This window comes from Periplaneta americana, chromosome 8 (genome assembly GCF_040183065.1).
Source record: "Periplaneta americana isolate PAMFEO1 chromosome 8, P.americana_PAMFEO1_priV1, whole genome shotgun sequence".
Taxonomy (NCBI): Eukaryota; Metazoa; Arthropoda; class Insecta; order Blattodea; family Blattidae; genus Periplaneta; species Periplaneta americana.
In genome coordinates, this window is record NC_091124.1 from 122450453 (window position 1) to 122470429 (window position 19977).

General features: G+C 35.4%; 1 protein-coding gene across 1 annotated transcript in view; it reads left to right on the top strand.

Moving 5' to 3' along the window:
* LOC138705013 (uro-adherence factor A-like) overlaps nucleotides 1–19977 on the top strand; it is a 134266-nt gene that overhangs the window by 34810 nt on the left and 79479 nt on the right. Inside the window, exon 3 of the mRNA XM_069833552.1 lies at nucleotides 8669–8895. Within this exon, the coding sequence (XP_069689653.1) occupies nucleotides 8669–8895 (227 nt within the window). The remainder of the gene's footprint in view (nucleotides 1–8668; nucleotides 8896–19977) is intronic.

Consider the following 19977-nt stretch of genomic DNA (forward strand, 5'->3'; position numbering starts at 1 on the left):
AACTAATATTCTCAAAGCACTATTTACAACACAGAACTGTCAATTCACAGTTTGTTTGCCTTGGCTAGTTCTTCTATCTCAGTCACTCGAGTTCACAGTATCTCGAACCCCAGACCTTCAGAGACAATCCACTGAACTTCGAACTCAGGTCCCCCAACTGCGGTCCACTGCACTCACACAGCTGCGGACACACTCACACAAGTCGAACTCCGGTCTCGAAGCTGGCTTCACTGCTACACTGACTGGCTGCTGACCAAAAACTAGCAACGACAGCAACTTCAACTAACAACTAACTCCCGTCAGCTCACTTGCGTCTCTTATTTATAACTAAACCATAGTTTCCAGAAAGTACGATTTCTACAGATGCCGAGAAGATGGCGCCTTTGTAGGCTTCTCTGGATTTCGCCCCTCAGTTGCAGCTGCTTACTTCCCCCTCTCTGCCACAGTCCCGCATGCCGCCGTTCCCCTTACGTCGTGCCACACTGTAGCGACCAGCGTTTTGTCTCCCCTCAGCGCTCCACAGAGCTCGCTTCTGCTGGATGCGCACGAAGTTCCTGAAGCACCGAGAATTTTCGGCCTGCCATCACAATATTCACGTCATCCGCATAGACAGGCAGCTGATGTAACCCGTTCAATTCCAAACCCTCTGTTGTCCTGGACTTTCCTAATGGCATACTCTGGAGTAAAGTTAAAAAGTAAAGGTGATAGTGCATCTCCTTGCTTTAGCCCACAGTGAATTGGAAACGCATCTGACAGAAACTTTATTAAAGAATAATATTATTACATATTAATACAAGAGGAGCAAAGGCTAATTGGGATTTCCCAGTCTCTGATCAGATCAAAAACCCTAATAGAACTTATATTTAATCCTTGTGGTGAATTTCGCTGAAGTCCAGAGGGCCTAATTAGTGAAATCCACTCTCCTGACCTCCAAGATGGAGTCCCCTGGGATTTTTTCAGATGTGAAATAGAGAGCAATATGCAGAAAGGAATGGGAAACTAAATGCATTTACGTGAGACATAATACTTTCCCGGTGTAGGCCTACATACCTTTATTTACATCCTGATCTCGAAATGGCTACCATCCGCTGCTATACATCCCTCATGTCATCTGAATATGTTCCTGGAAAACCCTTGCAACTCCTGAAGAGAGATGTTACGAATTGCTGTAGTGATGTTGTTTTTCAATTCGTCTATTGTGTGATGATAATTTTCATACACTTTGTCTTTAAGAGTTCCCCACAGAGAAATCACACGGATTCATGTCAGGGGATCTAGGGGGGCCACAAATTTCTACTCACTGTTCGATCATCGAATACTGTACTGATCTCAATCATTGAATTGTCTGCCGTATGTGCAGTTGTGCTATCTTGCATAAAGTACACGTGATCACGCGTATGTCTCCTGTTAGTTCGGCAAAAAATGGAGTTAATATTAATTGTACAAATCTCTCAGAGTTTATTGTGCCCTGAAAGAAATATGGCCCGATAATTCGGTGTTCATTCCGATTTTTGTGTCATGCAGCGGGGTTTGGAATGTTTGATACGGTTTTTGGCACTCCAAAAGCTACTGTTTTGACTGTTAAGATACCCACTGAGGTGAAACCAAGCTCCACCGATATAGAAAATGAACAAGGAATCGAGTGTTCCGTCATGGACGGCCTGCTGAAACCACCTACAATAATTCTCAAATCAAAGTCTGGTTGTGTTAGTCTATGAACAGCATGAAATTTATAGGGTTTCAATTTAAGAAGTTTGGTGGCATTATGAGCAGAAGATTTTTGACATGCCAACCTGTTGGACCAAGCGCTTTAAAGACTTTCTTGGACTAGTCTCTAAACAGACACTGATTTCATCTAATTTATCTTCCGGTAACACGTCGTTTTTTCTCAACTTTTTTTTTAAATCTAAAAGTGACCCAGTTGTTTGTAATTTATACACTAATCTGTATATTGTTGTCTTAGACGGAATGGGTGTGTTCGGGAATTATTGTCTACAGAATAATCGCTGGGACCTTCTCCACTTAGAGTTCTTAATAAACTTGAAAGAAATAAATGCCCTTTCTTTCACTGTGTACCTCATTATTAAAACAAGCAGAAATAAATAAATTCTTATCACATTTTATACAGAATACTTGTAAGTTATACTGTATTACGCAACACAACACAAATCAAACCAGCACGCACAGACTCTGGCTCTCAACTACGCAGATTCAGATAAGCAGCGGGAGAGAGAGCACAGGTCAGAAGCGGGGAATAGCAGACAGTAGCTTATCAGCATCCACCTTGCATTTCATACTCGCTCCGTTCCACCTCCTGTTATTTTTATACTTACCTAAAATAGTGTCTATAGAAATTGATGTTTAAAAGTAAATTATTTCAGAAAACTATTTATTTTATGGGTTGAGACATAATAAACATAAAAAATCATATTTTAAATACGTGAAATTTGACATTATTTAATGGTGGCACAAAGTTACAGTGCTAATTGGGGAAACTTTGTACCACTATGTTTTCCTATTAAATTCAATTCTCTGTATTCCCCTTCAAATTCAAGGTAACTTTTGACCATACAATAAGAAAATACATACAATTTTATTCTTTATTGTCACAAAAAGAAGCTTATTGAAAATGTAGAACATTTACTGTAACAATAAAATATACTAACATTACAAAAGGAAATATAAACACAATTTTTATGTGTTTATTGTCTACATATATATTTGATATAAGTTATTTTTAATTTACTAATCAAATTCTCACAGTCTTAACATAATCACTTCATACGTGCCCCTTTTATGTACCAACTTACTAACTTTCTTCATTACTTGAAATTGGCTCTGCTCTGCTCCTGCTCCTACTCCACTCCTGCTCTGCTCTGCTCATGGGAACCAGTCACTTTTTCATCGAAAAAGTAATTTTAAGCAAATTTCGAGTTTAGCAATGTATATAGTAGCACGAGAACCTATTCTGCCCTTTGTCAGCAAGGTTTCAGCATGAGCTAAATCGGTAGAAGTCATAGTGATGATGTTAGGATATGGAGCCGCTATCATGTGACATAAAATGTTGAAGACTTGCCTCAGAGTGGTCGCACTCAATAACACCAACTGAAGGCGAATAACGGCTCATATTAATCGAGAAGACAACGCAATACAGCTATGCCATGCCTTTACTGCAGGCAACAGGCTGTGACACCCAAACAACCAGGAGACTTTTGCGAACAGCAGTAATGACCCCTCTGCATCGTGGCACCAGAAACAGATGGGCTAGGGAGTGCTTGGATTTGAATCTGGAACAATGGTGTGCAATTTTCTTCAGCGATGAGTGCAGAATTTGAATGATGCCTGACAATGGTTAGAGAAGAGTGTGGAGAGAGAGCCAGATATGGTTATGCATCTCAGGTACTGAGTTCCACAGTTCCAGCAGGTAGGTGGATCAATAATGTTTTGGGCCGGTATAATTTATGGATGCTGAATGCTGCTTATCGCCATTTGACATCTGAGCAGTATCGGGGTAGGATCCTTCAGCCCATTGTTGAGTCATACAGGCAAGAATTTGGAGACAGTTTTGTTCTTCAAGATGATGATGTGCGTGCACACCAATTCCATCTTGTAAACACTTTCCTTCAAGAGGCAGGAATCAATCGAATGAATTGGCCTGAGATGTCTCCAGACATGAATTTTATTGAACATGCTGGGACAACTGAAGAGGACAATGCGGCAACGTAGGAATCTGCCCCAAACCCTGGATGACCTTTGGAGAGCCACTGTCGAAGAATGGGATAGACTGGACCAGAACCACCTCAATTGCCTTCTGGACAGCATGCCACAAAGAGTCCGAGCATGTTTTTTGTCAGTGTTTTGTTTTACCTCTACAATAAATCTTTATTTCAGTTTCAGAAGGTTTATATTTTTCATCTCTTACCCCCTCAGGTTATTAGCTTCAATGTGATTTAAAAAATCAAAATTGTGCAAAATTTTTTTGAGCAATGTAGTCACACCTCGTACTACTGAGATTAAGGTGGTTAGGACATATAGGATGGTTGGAAGCAACAAGGAGGGTTGGCATGATTTCAAATAATTACCCTGATGCACCAGATTGAGAGGAAAACCATGATCCAGATGGTGAGATTGTGTAAACCGAGACCTGTCAAGGTTTGGAGTAAGAAATTGAAGATAATGTGCGGAGGATAGAGATGGATGGAAGAGGTTTGTCGAGGAGGTTAAGGTTCTTGTGGACTGTTACACCAATTAAGAAGAAGTCAAACCTCGTATGTGTCAGAATATTCTAAGCAAAACCTGGAACAGTTTGTCATTAAAAAACTTTTTCGTTTTTGACTGATGTGAAGTATATCAGTGAGAAAAACGTAAGAAAACAATTTAAATATGTTTATGAAAGAGACTGGTAATCATTCCTTCTTTTCTCTCCTTCTAGGACCTAGCAAAGACAGTACAGTAATACTCATGCATCAGGAAAACACTAAATGTAGGATCCCAATATTGTTTGTCTTGTTCATTGACATTAGTATTGGCCACTACTTGCTATTCATCTGATTCGTGTTGACTTTATCTGTGCACGATATTTCCTTCAAATTACACTAATACAGTGAATGCTGCTTATTGTAGTCACAGATGATGTTATTATATGGGTAATGATACCACTTTAATGAAGTCGCAAACAGAAATACTAAAATATTGGGAAAATGTTATTTATATCGCCCATTCAGCTTATTGTCACATTGCTGCTGCTAAATATATTGAAGTGGAGTGGTCAAAATTATTTTTCAAATTATTTCTGAATTGTATTTACAATGTAGACGAGAATTACCTATTATTGTGGTTTGTCTGAACACATTTTTTAAAAAATGAAAGTTCTAACTGTTGTAAAATCTTCAAAGGAGTGATTGACAGCCTTGTGCTGTGTAAATATCGCTGATGACATTGAATTACTTTCCGTAATTGATAAAAGCAAGAATCCACTGAATCATGGCATTATTATGTTGATTGACAACTGTGCACATCAGTGTTTTTCTTATCAGCTAACTTTACTAATACAGTCATGCAATCAGAGGATCATTCAAATACTAAAAGCATAATATCATTGTGAGATAAACACAAGAATCCTAGAAAACATGAAGAGTGCACAATTGAGACCAAATGATCTGGCAAGAAAAAGACATGGTTCCTTATGCCCTGCATTTTATAGCCTGGTCATTAGATAATGAGTCAGGAAATAGGCTACTGTTCAGAAGTATTGTTTCAAGAATGGGAAAGTTTCAAATCAAATCCGAGAATGAGAGGGAATTACAGAAATTTTCAATCTGATACGATTGTAGACTAATTTCAGGAATGGCTGGATGTAGACGAAAAAATTATTTTTGCTGGTAGACAAACAGAGATGACATATGTGAGGCTGCTACTTCATCAGACTCGTGAGTGGCTGAAGAAAAGTCTGAAATAGAAGATAGTGATGATGCTGAAACTTTTCAACCTGCAAAGAACACTGAGATGTAGCAGAGTCTAGTTCAGAATTTTGCAATGTGGCATTCACTATGAATCAGTTGATTTTCAGAAATGTTATGAACATTAATGATGTATTGATGTTTGCTTGAAAAAAAAATTACGTAAAAATAGCAATAACAGATTTTTTATAGTATAGCGGTTTCAGAGTAAGAAGGCATATGAGCTAAGTCAATACAGTGCTCGCTGCTGTACAGTGTTGGCACATGTTGCGTGAGACGTGAAAGACAGAGTCAGCAGATACGTGTGACAAGGACGGAAAATATCGCTAGCGGAGGGAGCGTCGTGTTTCCATCATTGTGTCTTATGTTTAAATACTCTTACTACAGTAATTTTTATACCAGTTTTCACCATTTAGTCTCTTTAAAAATCGGTAGATCTTGGAATCACTAGCTTGCGAAATAAAGTGACAGATATGTAAAAACGTAGTGTACTTTGTTGCTCGTAATGCGAGAGAAACGGTGACTTAATTTTAAAAAATTGAAGGTTGTATTGCACTATCTGGCATGTGGATATTCTCGCCTGAAAAACTGTAAGCGAGAAAGTGCATTCAAATGTCCAAACTTCCTTGCACAGCAATCATGAATTTACTCTTCATTTCTCCAGAGGAAACAGAACGTTATAGTAAGCGTACTTTTGTAAGGGCGGTCTATGTATCGAACAACGTAAGCATACCTTTAAATACGTAATTTATTACTCATATTGAAAATTAAGATTCTTTTCTTTGTCTCTGTTAAAATTAATTTAATTTAATTTCTAGTTTACACCTACCTAGAGGTCCAGGGTTCTATATTTTATCACTGTCGTCTATGACAATATAAGCCTATGAGTGAAAGTATAATGCAGTATGTAAACAAGTGAATGTAAAACCGCAACCCAATAATATCGTATTGGAAATATTGACGGTAAACATTCTATAGCCTATTAAGTAAAAGTGTACACTGTATAGAATAATAATAGATGCACCGTAACTCAAAGTTCTTAAAATGCAAATTGAATTTTGGAATTATAAAATCTCCTCTACCCTAGCATGGCAATATATATTTTATAAGTGAAATGTGCAGTGGTGCAACAACGTAATTTGTTTGTGGGGAGATGTAAGAATTTTGTCGCATGCAATTTTCATGACAATTCTTTCCATCATTATTGTGATGGGGGGGGGGGGGGATTTATAATATTTTTATAAAGTTTATAGTAAACAATAAAAAAATAAATTAAAAACATTATGTTGAAACTCATATTTTTACTTCCTTCGCACTTCTGATAAATAATAGCTTTAGTAATTGTGACTGTAATCGTGTAATCAATTACAAAATGCCCACTTCTGATAAGAACAAAGTGAAGATTACACAGAATATATACAGTAAATATATTACTGTATGTTCTTACCTTTCTCTTCCATTTGTCGATTTTTTATTGTGATTTTGAAATAATTTAGCGACAGACCTCTTCATAACAACAGCTTAATATTAATAAAATACTTCGATCGATAAATAGAAAAAACCAAAACCTAGCACTTATAAAAAGTCAACTGCTCGTCTGATATTAAAAATCGGTTAGCCTTTTCTTATTATTATTATTTGTGCTATTTTTTTAATAACATGACTGTTACAATAGTTCTTGTGTAAAATGTTTAATAAATAACCAGATTTACTTTAATGGTCAATATCTTCAAAACAGGTGTCTGTCGCTTAGTCTCTTATTGCAGAACTCCGTCCAATTCATTGTTGTGATGTTTTGAACAGACAAAAAGAACATTAACTTCGTGTCATTGCCTCAATGCAATAGTTCGAATTTTGTTACTATAGTAAAATGACCTTGAAGTTCTTCTATGTCATTAAAATAAAATTAAAATTATAAACTTCAAATTTTGGCCACAAAAAAAGGTAAAAACTATACTATAAAGCTTTCTAATATTTTAGGAGTGTAAAAATTGTATTATTTACACCTCTAAATTTTTGGGGGTAAATCTTACCCTCTCACCACCCACGTCATTGTGCCACTGGAAATGTAATTAATTATTGTTTCATCTTAAAAAGTTCCATTGTTCTTAAGGGAGCTTGTTAATACTCTTTCTTATAATTAATAATTGAAAAAGGGAAGAGGGTGTTGATCTTTACAATATCAACCAATTACCTCATACTTTTTGCGATATTTCTTCTTACACTGTGTGTAATATTACGATGAAAAGTGTAAATTCTACCATAGCCTACCTTTGCCTGTGAGTGTAGAATTTTCCTTTTGCGTGTAACATACGAAACACTAGATCCACTTGAATCCTTTCAAGAGACATTGCTACTGTATGTAATTATTATTGTTCAATAAAGGCTCTTCAGTACACACAGAAAACAGTCCACGTCTGAATTTGAAAAGAAATCAAATCTATCTCTGTTTACAGCGAGAGACTTCACAGCATATTACCAGTGTAATCGATAACATGCGAACCAGGTGAAGTACGAATTCCGTTCTTGTACCACCAGATTCAGATTTCGAAGCTCTATCGAATGACACAGCTTAAAATACAATCCTGGGTATAACTATTGTGCGCGTCAGAAAGAAAGAAATACGCGACACTTCAGCGAGGCTTCACGATGATTTAACTGGGCAACACCGCCTCACTAGCACTGGCTAGTCGACATAGACCGGCCTGAACTAGCTCCGCCTTATATGCCTTCTTATTCTGAAAGCGCTCTAGTATTGATAATACAGAGTTGGCTGCACTTCCGTTTCATGTTATATTCCTTCATTGTAGTGTACTACATTGTGTTTCACTTGCTACTTTACTCGACACTGGCATCTCAATATGTGCTGACCACCATTCTCTTGCAGATAGGCCTGAACATGATGTCCCATGTTTTAGAAGGTCAGAGCAAGCATATCCTGAGGTATGGCTTGAATTTCTTGGTGATATCTTTGTTCCTGTATAGTCATCACCAAAATGCAGGATAAAGCAATGAGTGGGATACACTGTAGCTTTTATGTATGAATAAACGACTTAAAAAAATTATGTATTTTGTATTTTCAATTATTATTATCAGTTGGTTAATATTGTTACATTAGCCGTATCTTGTGAGTTTATAGGAGACATATTATTAGAATACATTTACAGTCACTTTGTTTATTTTTTTGTAACAAACATTAATTTTTTCAGCCAGATGCAGTTGCAGTGCTGGAAGCTGAACAACAAAGAAACCGAATACTAGCGAAGAGTAGAGGAAGAGAAGCAGGCATAAAATTGAAAACAGAAATGGCACTCGTAGAGGAAAAAAAGAATGTACCAAGGAAACAACAAAAATTCTCTCGAACTGTTGAGGATTTGAGATCTGCAATGGTAGCATCTCTTGGGAAGAAAATACTGGAACAAACACCAAATAAAAGGTAGGTCCACAGTATAAAGAAGATACAGTAAGGACAACTAGCCCATTTCGTGGGAACAAATTCTGAGCGTGCATGTCACGAAACCGGGTGTATTATCTGGAACCTCCACCAGATGGTTCTCCATTTATGACAGGGCTGACATAATTTAATATTAACTGAAAAGATTTATTACTCATATTTTAACAATTTGAAAGACATGAGGCAAAAGAATGGCAACATAATCATAATAATAATTATTTCTGTATGTAAACATCATGAAAATATTCACTAATTGACGCTAATTTTAGAGTCACTGGTAGATGCAACCATTAGCTACATAGATCATGACATTCGTTTCGATGAAGTTACGACGTCAACAGTGGATATAATAAAATTTTGTTGACTAGCTAATAACATTATATTAGTGATGGATATTATTTCATACCAGTAACGTTATACTTAGGCCTACAGGATTATTCCTATTATTGACAGTAATATTTTGTATATTGATATTGATTTTGGTTTCCAAATTGGAATTAACATACACATTAAAATTTCTAACAGCTGATCGCTAAAATCAGCTGCTGTTAGCTCTGCCGATACTAGCGACATGGTTGGATTCATTGAAAACTAGACCTCCCTGAGCTTGATTTTAGTACCAACAACATCAAAGGTGCCGACAAGAGTTGTCTCTACTGTATCTTCTTTATACTGTGTAGATCTAATTGAGTGACCAGAAAAATCAATTTTGTAATACTGATATAATTTTTGGATGGAATAATGCATGTTTACCTCTGATAAGTGTGGTTAATTGTTTTTGGGCCTATTAGCTAGTGATTGCGTAGTCGAGTGTATCATGCTTTGGGCTAGCATTAATGAAAAACTGATTAGAGATCAGAGTAGTAAATAATTTACTTTATTATGTAATTGATAAAATAAAATATGTATTCATAGCGTAAAATAAATTATATTTGAACAAAATTAACAATGTGGTGTAGCACCCAAGCACATTAGGAGCACCTACAATAAGTAAATTATAGCCTATCTCTGAAAAAAAAAAAAAAAAAAACAATGAATTCGACACATTTTGGAAATGAATAAGCCAGAATGCGTTCAAAAATAATAACTGCATTATAAATCTAAAGGTTAAGGTTGGGGGGGGGGGGGGGGGAGAAGAAGAGAGTCCTGTGAAAAAAGGCTACTGGATGAACTGAAATGGTCTGTAGGTCTATTTGGTGATTGATATTTATTTATCTACTCGTATTTATTTAATCACACATTTACTGTATTTCTGGTACTGGTAACTGTCTATGTAGTGCAAGCATTAACCATGCTCGGATTAAAAAACAGCAAGTTCATGTGGTATTTGTGATAGATAAAGACAGTCTCTGGGCAGACTTTCTTCGTTTCTTATGCCATTCTCCCTTTCCTCCTCTTCGTCATAACCATAATCATCATCATCATCCATAAAAATGATTATCTGTAATGTCTTGTGTTGTGTTAGGTAAAAATCATGTTATGCTGACTCCACGTCAGCCCCCCCCCCCCTGTCTGACAAGTGTACGAAGTTGAATTGCTTAAGAGAAAAAATGTAAAATGTACAAAGGAGTCAGACACTGACAAGGATAAAATGCTTAAGAGTTATTGTATCACTGTGTATATTAGAAAGTATGCCTGCTATATGAGAGGAGATACTGCTATCATGATTAGGGTCTGGATTTATATCCACAAAGTCTGAAATAGGTGTACTATCTTCCTAAAAACAAAATGTGCATGTTGTGCAATGTGCCAAGTAAGTACACAAGAACTTCACATGAGGTTACTGGACAGAATTTTAGTGTACCAATACAAATTGTGAGTGGTATATTGAAAACAATCGTCCTGTTGAAACTAATAAAACACTGGAATAAAAACGCCACTATTTTTCCACAAAGTCGCAAACATATTCAGACACGTGTAGCAGATGTCTGTGAAACGGGAATACTGCTGTGAACAGCGCGGTACACACGCACGTCTGTTTCTCCTCTGCCCCATCTAAGTACTTCTGGCGACTTCTCCTGGCATGCCAACAGTAGTGTATTTAGTTTAAGCTATATTTCTTGTTATTCTCTGTCTATCATTTGTCACATTAACATTAATGTATAAAATATGTTCAGTGCACAAAGGTGTTAGATCCACAATTGAGGTCAAAACAAGTTAATTCCTACATTCAGTTCATAACAGGTTATATCCAAAATATTTGTATTATCATGGAACCAAATTACATGTGAAGTACAATATTCAGAACATGGACTCCTATAATGATGCTATTAATTACCTAACAGTATAAAACATGCGAAGTAAATAGATAATAAGTGACAGTTTTTGTGATTTTCTAGAAAAATAACAGTGGATTTAACTTTTTGAATATTAGCTCTTCATAAATATAAGAAATATCCAGTCATCGAGCAAAATAAATAAAAAATAAATACTGTGTGCAAACAATCAAACAATCCAGAATCTTATTTTTTTACGATATATGGAAATTTGGGAATTTCTGCTTCAAAATCCTGAAAATGTGACACAGTATATGCACAATAGCCTATTATATGCAGGAACGCCTAAATGTGCATGATTAACTTTGCACATTCTTCATCACAGGCTTTCAAAGTATGTATAAAATTGTTTTTGCATGACTTTTAATTGGCGAGTAAAATTATACATAATTATATATGGAGCCTGGTCCTAATCATGATCAACGAAAAATAATCACAGGAGCACACTAGTTATAATATGGAATATACTTATTATTAAGGACCGGATTTTTATGTAATATCAAGGTGTGAAATATGTACATATTATGTAAGAAAAATGAGCCGAATATGTACCAAAATATGTAAAATCATGAAAATATTTAATATCAATATTTCACAGGTATAAGATAGGTAAGACTCTCCAGTTGTTATTTCATAGAGCACCAGACTTTTTTACCGCACACTTGACACATTACTATTTTTCCATCTGTAGTGAAAGCTTCCTCCATTGCAATTCATGATTTTATTTTTGTTGTTAGGGTTGAAGATACAGGGGCCATTTTAGTTAGTTCAAAGCAGTAGATAAACTCACTTGCACTTTATAGGTACTGTAAGTACTAAAACTAGAGAACTGAGTGAAGTGAAGGAACAACAGTACTGCAAGCACTGTTTCGCTTTACTGGATTAGGAGAAAATGAGAGATGTGGGACACATGCATTTTAGCTGCTCCCTGTAAGAAACAAAGAACCTACTAAAATTTCAAACTATAGGCATTTACAAACTGTTGTTTGAAAAGTGACATTCCTATCTCATTCAGAAGGGTAGGATTATTCCAGCCGAGAACCATACTTTCTAATTGCTCGGTAAATCCCATTTCTGTATAGGTCTACAAAATTTAAAATAAAGAGGTCAAGCAATAACCTGAAAGTCTCATGTCAGACTTGACATGGGTTTTCCCTGGAAGAATTAGGAAGAGGGTGGGTAAGGTTGCAAATTGCATGGGAATGGCTTGTTAAGACGTGTAGAGAACAATATTATAGTTTGAGACAAATCATGTCGCCCTCGTCTCACTCCACCGCATGAAGGCAACGCTACTTTCTGAGTGATTTTTACTATACAAGGTAGTTGTATGAAAAAGGTTGCCTTTTGTTCACTCATATATTTACAGTGGGCGGTATGGGGTGAGTGCCTATTACTTTCTGGAACTAAGGACGTTATGTTTTGTCCCGAAATATATCCTTTTTTGGGTAAGTAAAAAGGTTTTTTAAATCTGTGTATTTCAAATTGTAAACTTCCCCAGCAGAAGTTTTTTTTTTTTTTTTTTCCTTTCAGAGAAGAAAACTGAATAAAACCCCTAAATATGTAGATTTATGTAATACCAAGCCATCATATGTAATAAGGGGTAAATATGTAAAAATATGTAGTATCAAATTTTAATATATTAATGGTAATTACAAGATTTGCAAAGATATGTTATTTATATACGGTTAGGTTGAAAGGAATATAATATGTAATTACATAAAAATCCGGTCCCTACTCATTATAGTAACATACTTGTTACATGGAACATACTCGTTATATGAGAACAGTCTTGGCTTTGCTATTTCTCTATGGAATTACTATTATGAATGAAGTATTATTGTCATATTTTCAGGATTTAAAAAATGCCCTGGTATAGAACTCCATTCTGGCATCTCACAGGCACTAATGCATAGCATTTGAACATCTTTGTTGATCTCGAAATAGTAGCCTCTTTAAGAAAACAAACAGACTGTAGTTCAGGAGTGTCGCTCTCCAATTGTATGGTGAGTGCACATGTTAATCAATTCTTATTTTTCTCAATGCTAAGACGTCCACTGTGAAGCCAAGCACTTCTTTGTTTGAGAATGATTTTTTCCTTTTCTAAAAAATTCTCTGTAAGAGAAGATACAAATCCTCGTATGTTCTATAAAATTCCAGCAAGACAGTGCCTTAACTGTCACTTCATGCCTCTGTACAGAGAATATTATGAAGAATAGATGAGAAATTCTGTGCTATTCATGATATAAATCAAATTTGAAAGCCTTGAATTATTATCTGGGTTTATAGTAAATTATCATTTACAATATGTTGGGACAGAGCTATATTTCAAATTAATTTTGAACTCCTGGGAATATAGAAAAAAAATGGGTCGATTGTGATGGTAATTTTGTAAAGAAACAGATAAAAGTAAGACATTCCTCTCATCTGTATATATAATTTGAACTGGTAATGGAAATTACGGGAAAACAGCTGAACGGATTTTAATGAATGATCCCTCATTTTGAAGCTTGGAACTCAAATTTTTTCAGAAAAATAGTCGTTTTCAGTGAAATGTCAATTTTCTTACATCATTTTCCTTTTTTCCAAAATCCATCTTTCGTCAGTTTTGAGAACTAATTAACTGCATTTCAGAATAAAACAAAACACACACTACAATAAACAATAGACTATTACACGAAGGCCATGACCTACAGGATTGCTGACATAGAGTTCAGATGGCTCAGATTCTTTCACATCATAATGTCAATATATCGATCTTCATTTGTGTAATTTTTTGATAACGTATAAAAAATAATTTACAGATCTGATCCTCTGGTCTGTAGTTTTCCGAGTACTGTTGTGTATTGGATATTTTTTTTTTATTTTATTGGGTTATTTTACGACGCTGTATCAACATCTATGTTATTTAGCATCTGAATGAAATGAAGGTGATAATGCCGGTGAATTTAGTCCGGGGTCCAGCACTGAAAGTTACCCAGCATTTGCTCGTATTGGGTTGAGGGAAAACCCTGGAAAAAACCTCAACCAGGTAACTTGCCCCGACCGGGATTCGAACCCGGGCCACCTGGTTTCGCAGCCAAACGCGCTGACCTTTACTCCACAGGTGTGGACTGTATTGGATATTAAGAACTACAAAACTTAAGAATGTTTGATGACATTATTACCATTAAAAATGAAGTATTATTAGTTAATGCAACACATAATGCTATATTGATGATATGAAAGTGAAACATTTTGAGGCTTTATGTAAGTAGACGCAGAGAAAGAATATTAGATCTTAATTTCTATAATTTACTGAGTAACGGCTATATATAAACTTATGTTACTGAAAACTATAAAACTTACGTAAGATAACAATATTGTTATTAAAAATGAAATACTTTTATAGTTATTAATCAAGTGGTGTGGGTCTTTTTCATATATGTAATGGCAGTGTGATATAGATATTTATGTGCCTGATTCTCTAATTTTCCTTATAGTAATTGAGTCATGCTTCCTGTTTTAGCTGCGTCTTTAAACTACATCAAAATTAATTTCATATTTCTTTGATTTAATTGATTAGATTTGTGATCACTGCCAAGCATATTTTGTTGTAGGGAAAATAGCATGCCATTTCACTTCTTGCTACTGTGATGAGTAAGTTTATTTCCCGCAACCAGCAACAAATGAAACACTGAAACTGCTAACGATTTACGATGGGCAATTTTATTTAGGGCGCATATAAGTTTCTACAACTATGACATATCATTTGCCTCATTTTCCACATCTCGGCAATAAATTCCTCACAACAGCCTATATTACAGAAAATATACGGAATAACATTCATTGTTACACAAATTAATCCAGCAGTATTTGGTAGATCTCTATTGTCTGGAGGAAGCACAAAAATTACAATTCCTAAGAAAAGACCAAAAGGTATTACTTACTGAAAAAAAAAGAGACCTACAAGATTTTGTAGTCTCTTGATCACCTCAGCAAGATTTCTTAGTGGGAAAAAGTGATTCTGCCCTCTACATTTCAGGGCAGTTCACGAAACATGCAGCAGCTATACCAAGATGCTAAGTCTTTTGTTCAAAGCATGACAAACCTTATATTTTCTTAACTTTCATCTACAATCCGCAATGACCTGAAATGGCTACTGCATTACTCCCACATGAAAAACCCACTGATCGTCCTGATAATGTTACTTGCGATTTCACATTGAAACTCTAAGAACTGAAGACAGCATTTGTTGCACAAGCCACTAGTCTATATATATATATATATATAATTGAACTGGTAATGGAAATTACTGGAAAACGGCTGAACGGATTTTAATAAATGACTCCCTCATTTTGAAGCTTGGAACTCAAAGTTTTTTCAGAAAAATAGTAGTTTTCATTAAAATGTCAATTTTTCAACATAATTTTCCTATTTTCCAAAATCCATCTGTCTTCAGTTTTGAGAACTAGCTAATTGCATTTCAGAATAAAACAAAACACACTACAGTAAACAATATTACACGAAGGCCTGATCTGCAAGAATGCTGACATATTTAGTGCTCAAATTAAATTGGTTATTAAAAACTTAACTTACTAAAAATAATTTACAGGTTCGATTCTGTAGTGTGTAATTTTCTGAGTACAGCTGTGTATCGGATATTAAAAACTAAAAAACTTGAGGTGGTTTGATGACATTATTACCATTAGAAATGAAATATTATTGTAGTTAATGCCATTATGTGACTATTTTTCATTAATTATACATATTAATGCTATATTGATGATATGAAAGTGGAACTTTTGGGGTTATATAAGTAGATGCAGAGAATAACTTAAATTAGATTTTGATTTCTATATTTTACTGAGTGGCGGCTATATAGTATATCGTCGCTTAAGAACCAATACCGCGTAAATGACTAAATGTAAATTTTACAGGAGAAGGAAAAAACCTAATAAAAACCATAAAAATAACGCAATAGTCTTCAAAAGTGGTGTATGGCTATGAAATAGCTTAACTAATTTGTAACTAAGTGAAAATGGATGATCATGGCTGTAGACATTTGGCTATGTAACTTACGAGGTATTGGAACTCTGCCGTTGACTACATTTTGTTAGTTACGCGGTATTGTGAGACAACTTTAGCAGCTTCAGGACACATGTTGACAAGAGTTTACTTTACGTTAAAACTGCCTTCTGAAAATATTATTCGTGCTCTTGTATATGTCAATGTGTTATCTGAATTGTTGTCCTACTGTCTGACTTGAGATCAAGGTCGGTAGGCTGTAGTTTGAATCAGCACTAGATTACGTTCCAGACAATGATTGCTGCATTCTTAGTCAATCAAATGCTGAAACTATGGGAAAGGAAAAACGAAGACACAGTTCAATGTTTATTGTTATAATAATAATAATAATAATAATAATAATAATAATAATAATAATAATAATAATAATAATAGTAATAATAATAATAATAATAATAATAATAATCTATTACAAGGTACTTTATTTTCACACTACGCATTTGAATAGAAAGTAGAATTGTTACTAAAACGTTGCTGACAAGTATAATTTTATAATAAAATAATGAATAATAAGATAATGATTATTATTATTATTATAATTATTATTATTATTATTATTATTATTATTATTATTATTATTGACAATGGACTTGACTGACTTGCGAATAATGAAAAGAAAATCATATAAAAATATAATAATGATGCTAATTTTTCAGGCACAATATTCGTTAAACACAATAAAGAAATAATTATAGGCCTATGCTGAAATCACAAAAAGTAATCCTTGAGTAACCCTAGTGTTGAATACTATCATAAAAACTATGGCACAATCGGTTCTACACACAATAATGTGACGATAATTTAGGCAGGCTACTAATGTTCTTTTTTTTCTGTGCTTTTGCACGAGAAGATGACTTTTTTTACTGAAGGGACGCCATCAGTAGGTATTAGCTAACCAATATCGCACAGTTCAATCTTTAATTCCCAATGTACACAGAAACATCTTTTTGCAAACCTGAATTTTTTCTCATCAACTTTTAGATTGTAGACAAATGTTCTCTTTCTTCTCGATTCTGAATTTGTACTGCCAGGTCTTTTCGTAGGACTGAAATTCACAAGATTTGATACGTGAACGGTCCTCTGTTCCCAAGTCATAGTTTTCCAGAATGCCTGAAAGATGTGTCTTCTCTCATTAGAAATTAAATTACAGCCTCATACTTTCGAATTTTGGCACATTTTATAATTACACTCTGGCCCCAAATTCCTTGCATCTCTTTCCATATCATGTGTCACTTTGCCATCTTTCGATCTCTTGTAGCTAAGATAAGCTTCCTCTTCCATTCTAAGTTTTCTATTTTTCATTTTCTTCCACTTACTCTTGTGTGGCTTTGAACTTCTTTTTCTCTTTTCTGTCAAATTTCCATGAAACACTTGTAGATTCTTCTCTTTACCTTTTTCTGATGATGTAGATGTAGAATAAGTAGCACTCACGAATTCTTCGGGGTCGTCTACATCTGAAGATGCATCCAAAATTTGGTGTAGATCCTTCATTGACGGGGTATTATCTTCAGTTTCTGTCCTATCCTATTTCTAGCGGTATTATTTTAATAGTGTTACTTTAAATCATACCAGACTACATAATATGATCATAACCTTACCGGTAACACTGGACGGACAATGCTTGATCTGCAGCAGCCCATTTTCAGAAGAATGGCTTTCTTTTGCATTTGAATTATCAGGCAGTACACCTACGAATAAGATGATATTACTAGTGTTTACAAATGTGATATAAATGGATTAAAAAACATGTGTAGTAAATATTATCATCAATTTAGATCTTCCTCCTACCGGAGGAAATAGAAGGAACCAAGCTCAGAACCATTGAATGTAGCACAAATTATTTTAGCGGCCCATTCATGATTATTTATATTACTTAAATTAAGTTTGCTGTTATGATTCCATAATTGAAGAAAAATAAACGTTTAATAACTGTGATACTTCTTATGCCATACCTTTGGTAATGTTCACAGAAGTTTCTCCCGTCTTGAATGCAGGACATACCAGATAGGATTTCGTTCTCGCTAAACTGATCGTCGTCTGATTCATTGTCCATTTCTTTTCTTGTATCTGTAGGCCTATATAATAATAAAATATTAAATGTACTATATTTCAGTGAATGAACTTACAGTAAGATTCTGCGTGAATTCAGCTCAACTAACATTCAATTAACATTAGTGAAATAATTCTATTATATTTATCTTTTAAAATATTTGAAACTGATCACTTCTTTAATCTTCTCAGAATATCACACACTGTTGACACAATTTTACAAGGCAGTAACGAGAACCAGCTTCTGTACTGAGGGCGCAGACATAATATCTGTTGTCAGATTCGCGGTATTTCCTACAGACTTCTCGTGACTTCAGATACGCGGTATTGTACCCCCCTCCTTCGCATGCAGGCCATTCATGCAATCAAATTCCCGCGCTTGTCAATGCTTGCAGATGACAGTGGAGGTACCATCTGTGCAAAAAAACAGTTTTGACCAAAAATGTCAGTTACGCAGTATTGTTTCTTAAGCGACGATATATAGTATATGTTACTGAAAGCTATGAAACTTACGTAAGATAATAATATTATTAAAAATCAAATATTTTTATAGTAGTTATTAATCAAGTGGGGTTGGGTCTTTTTCATATATTTAATGGTGGTGTGGTGTAGATATTTATATGCATGGTTCTCTTCAGTATTGGCTCGAGAGAGAGTATCTTTCATTATTATGGAAGCAAATAACTTTCAGAATGTCTGGTATTCTTCATTGAAAATAAATCTGAAAAATGTGTATTTGAACGTCTAATGAACTTAGTTTGCAGCATTTGCTGCACAAGCCACTAGTTAATTATTAATGCTATATTGATGATATGAAAGTGAAACGTTTTGGAGTTATGTAAGTAGATGTAGAGAATATGTTAAATTAGATCTTCATTTCTATATATAATTTACTGAGTAGCGGCTATATAGTACATACGAGGCCTGTCTAAAAAGTATCCGACCTTTAGCCAGAAAAAATATTTCAAATACCTGACGGGGTTGGGACCCTAATCCCCTTCAAAGTAGGCCCCTTGTGCTTGCACACACTTAGCCCACCGATCCTTCCTCTGCCGGAACCACCTCTGGAAGTCTTCTTTTGGAATGGTGTTCAGCTCCGTCGTCGCGTTCCTCATTATCTCTTCTCTACTCTCAAAACGGGATCCTTTCAGTGGTGTCTTCAATTTTGGAAACAACCAGAAGTCGCAAGGAGCCAGGTCTGGAGAGTAGGGAGGTTGGCGAACGGTTGTAATTCCATGTTTGGCCAAGAAAGTGTGGATCAATTGGGATGAATGTGTGGGGGCGTTGCTGTGATGCAAGTGCCAGTTGTTCGCCGTCCACATGTCTGGTCTTTTGTGCCGAACTGCATCACGGAGTCGCCGGAGAACATCGTGATAGTACTCCTTTGTCACCATTTGTCCTTCCGGTGCGTATTCGTGATGCACAATTCCACGGACATCAAAGAAAACAGTCAGCATCACCTTGATTTTGCTTCGCACCTGCCGCGCTTTCTTCGGCCTTGGAGACTCGGGATGCTTCCATTGCGACGACTGTCTTTTTGTTTCTGGGTCGTACCCATAAACCCATGACTCATCTCCAGTTATCACGGTGTTCAGAAACCCAGGATCAGTGTTGGTGGTGTCCAGAAGGTCCTGTGCAACGTCACGACAGAGGTCTTTTTTTTCCGGGGACGACA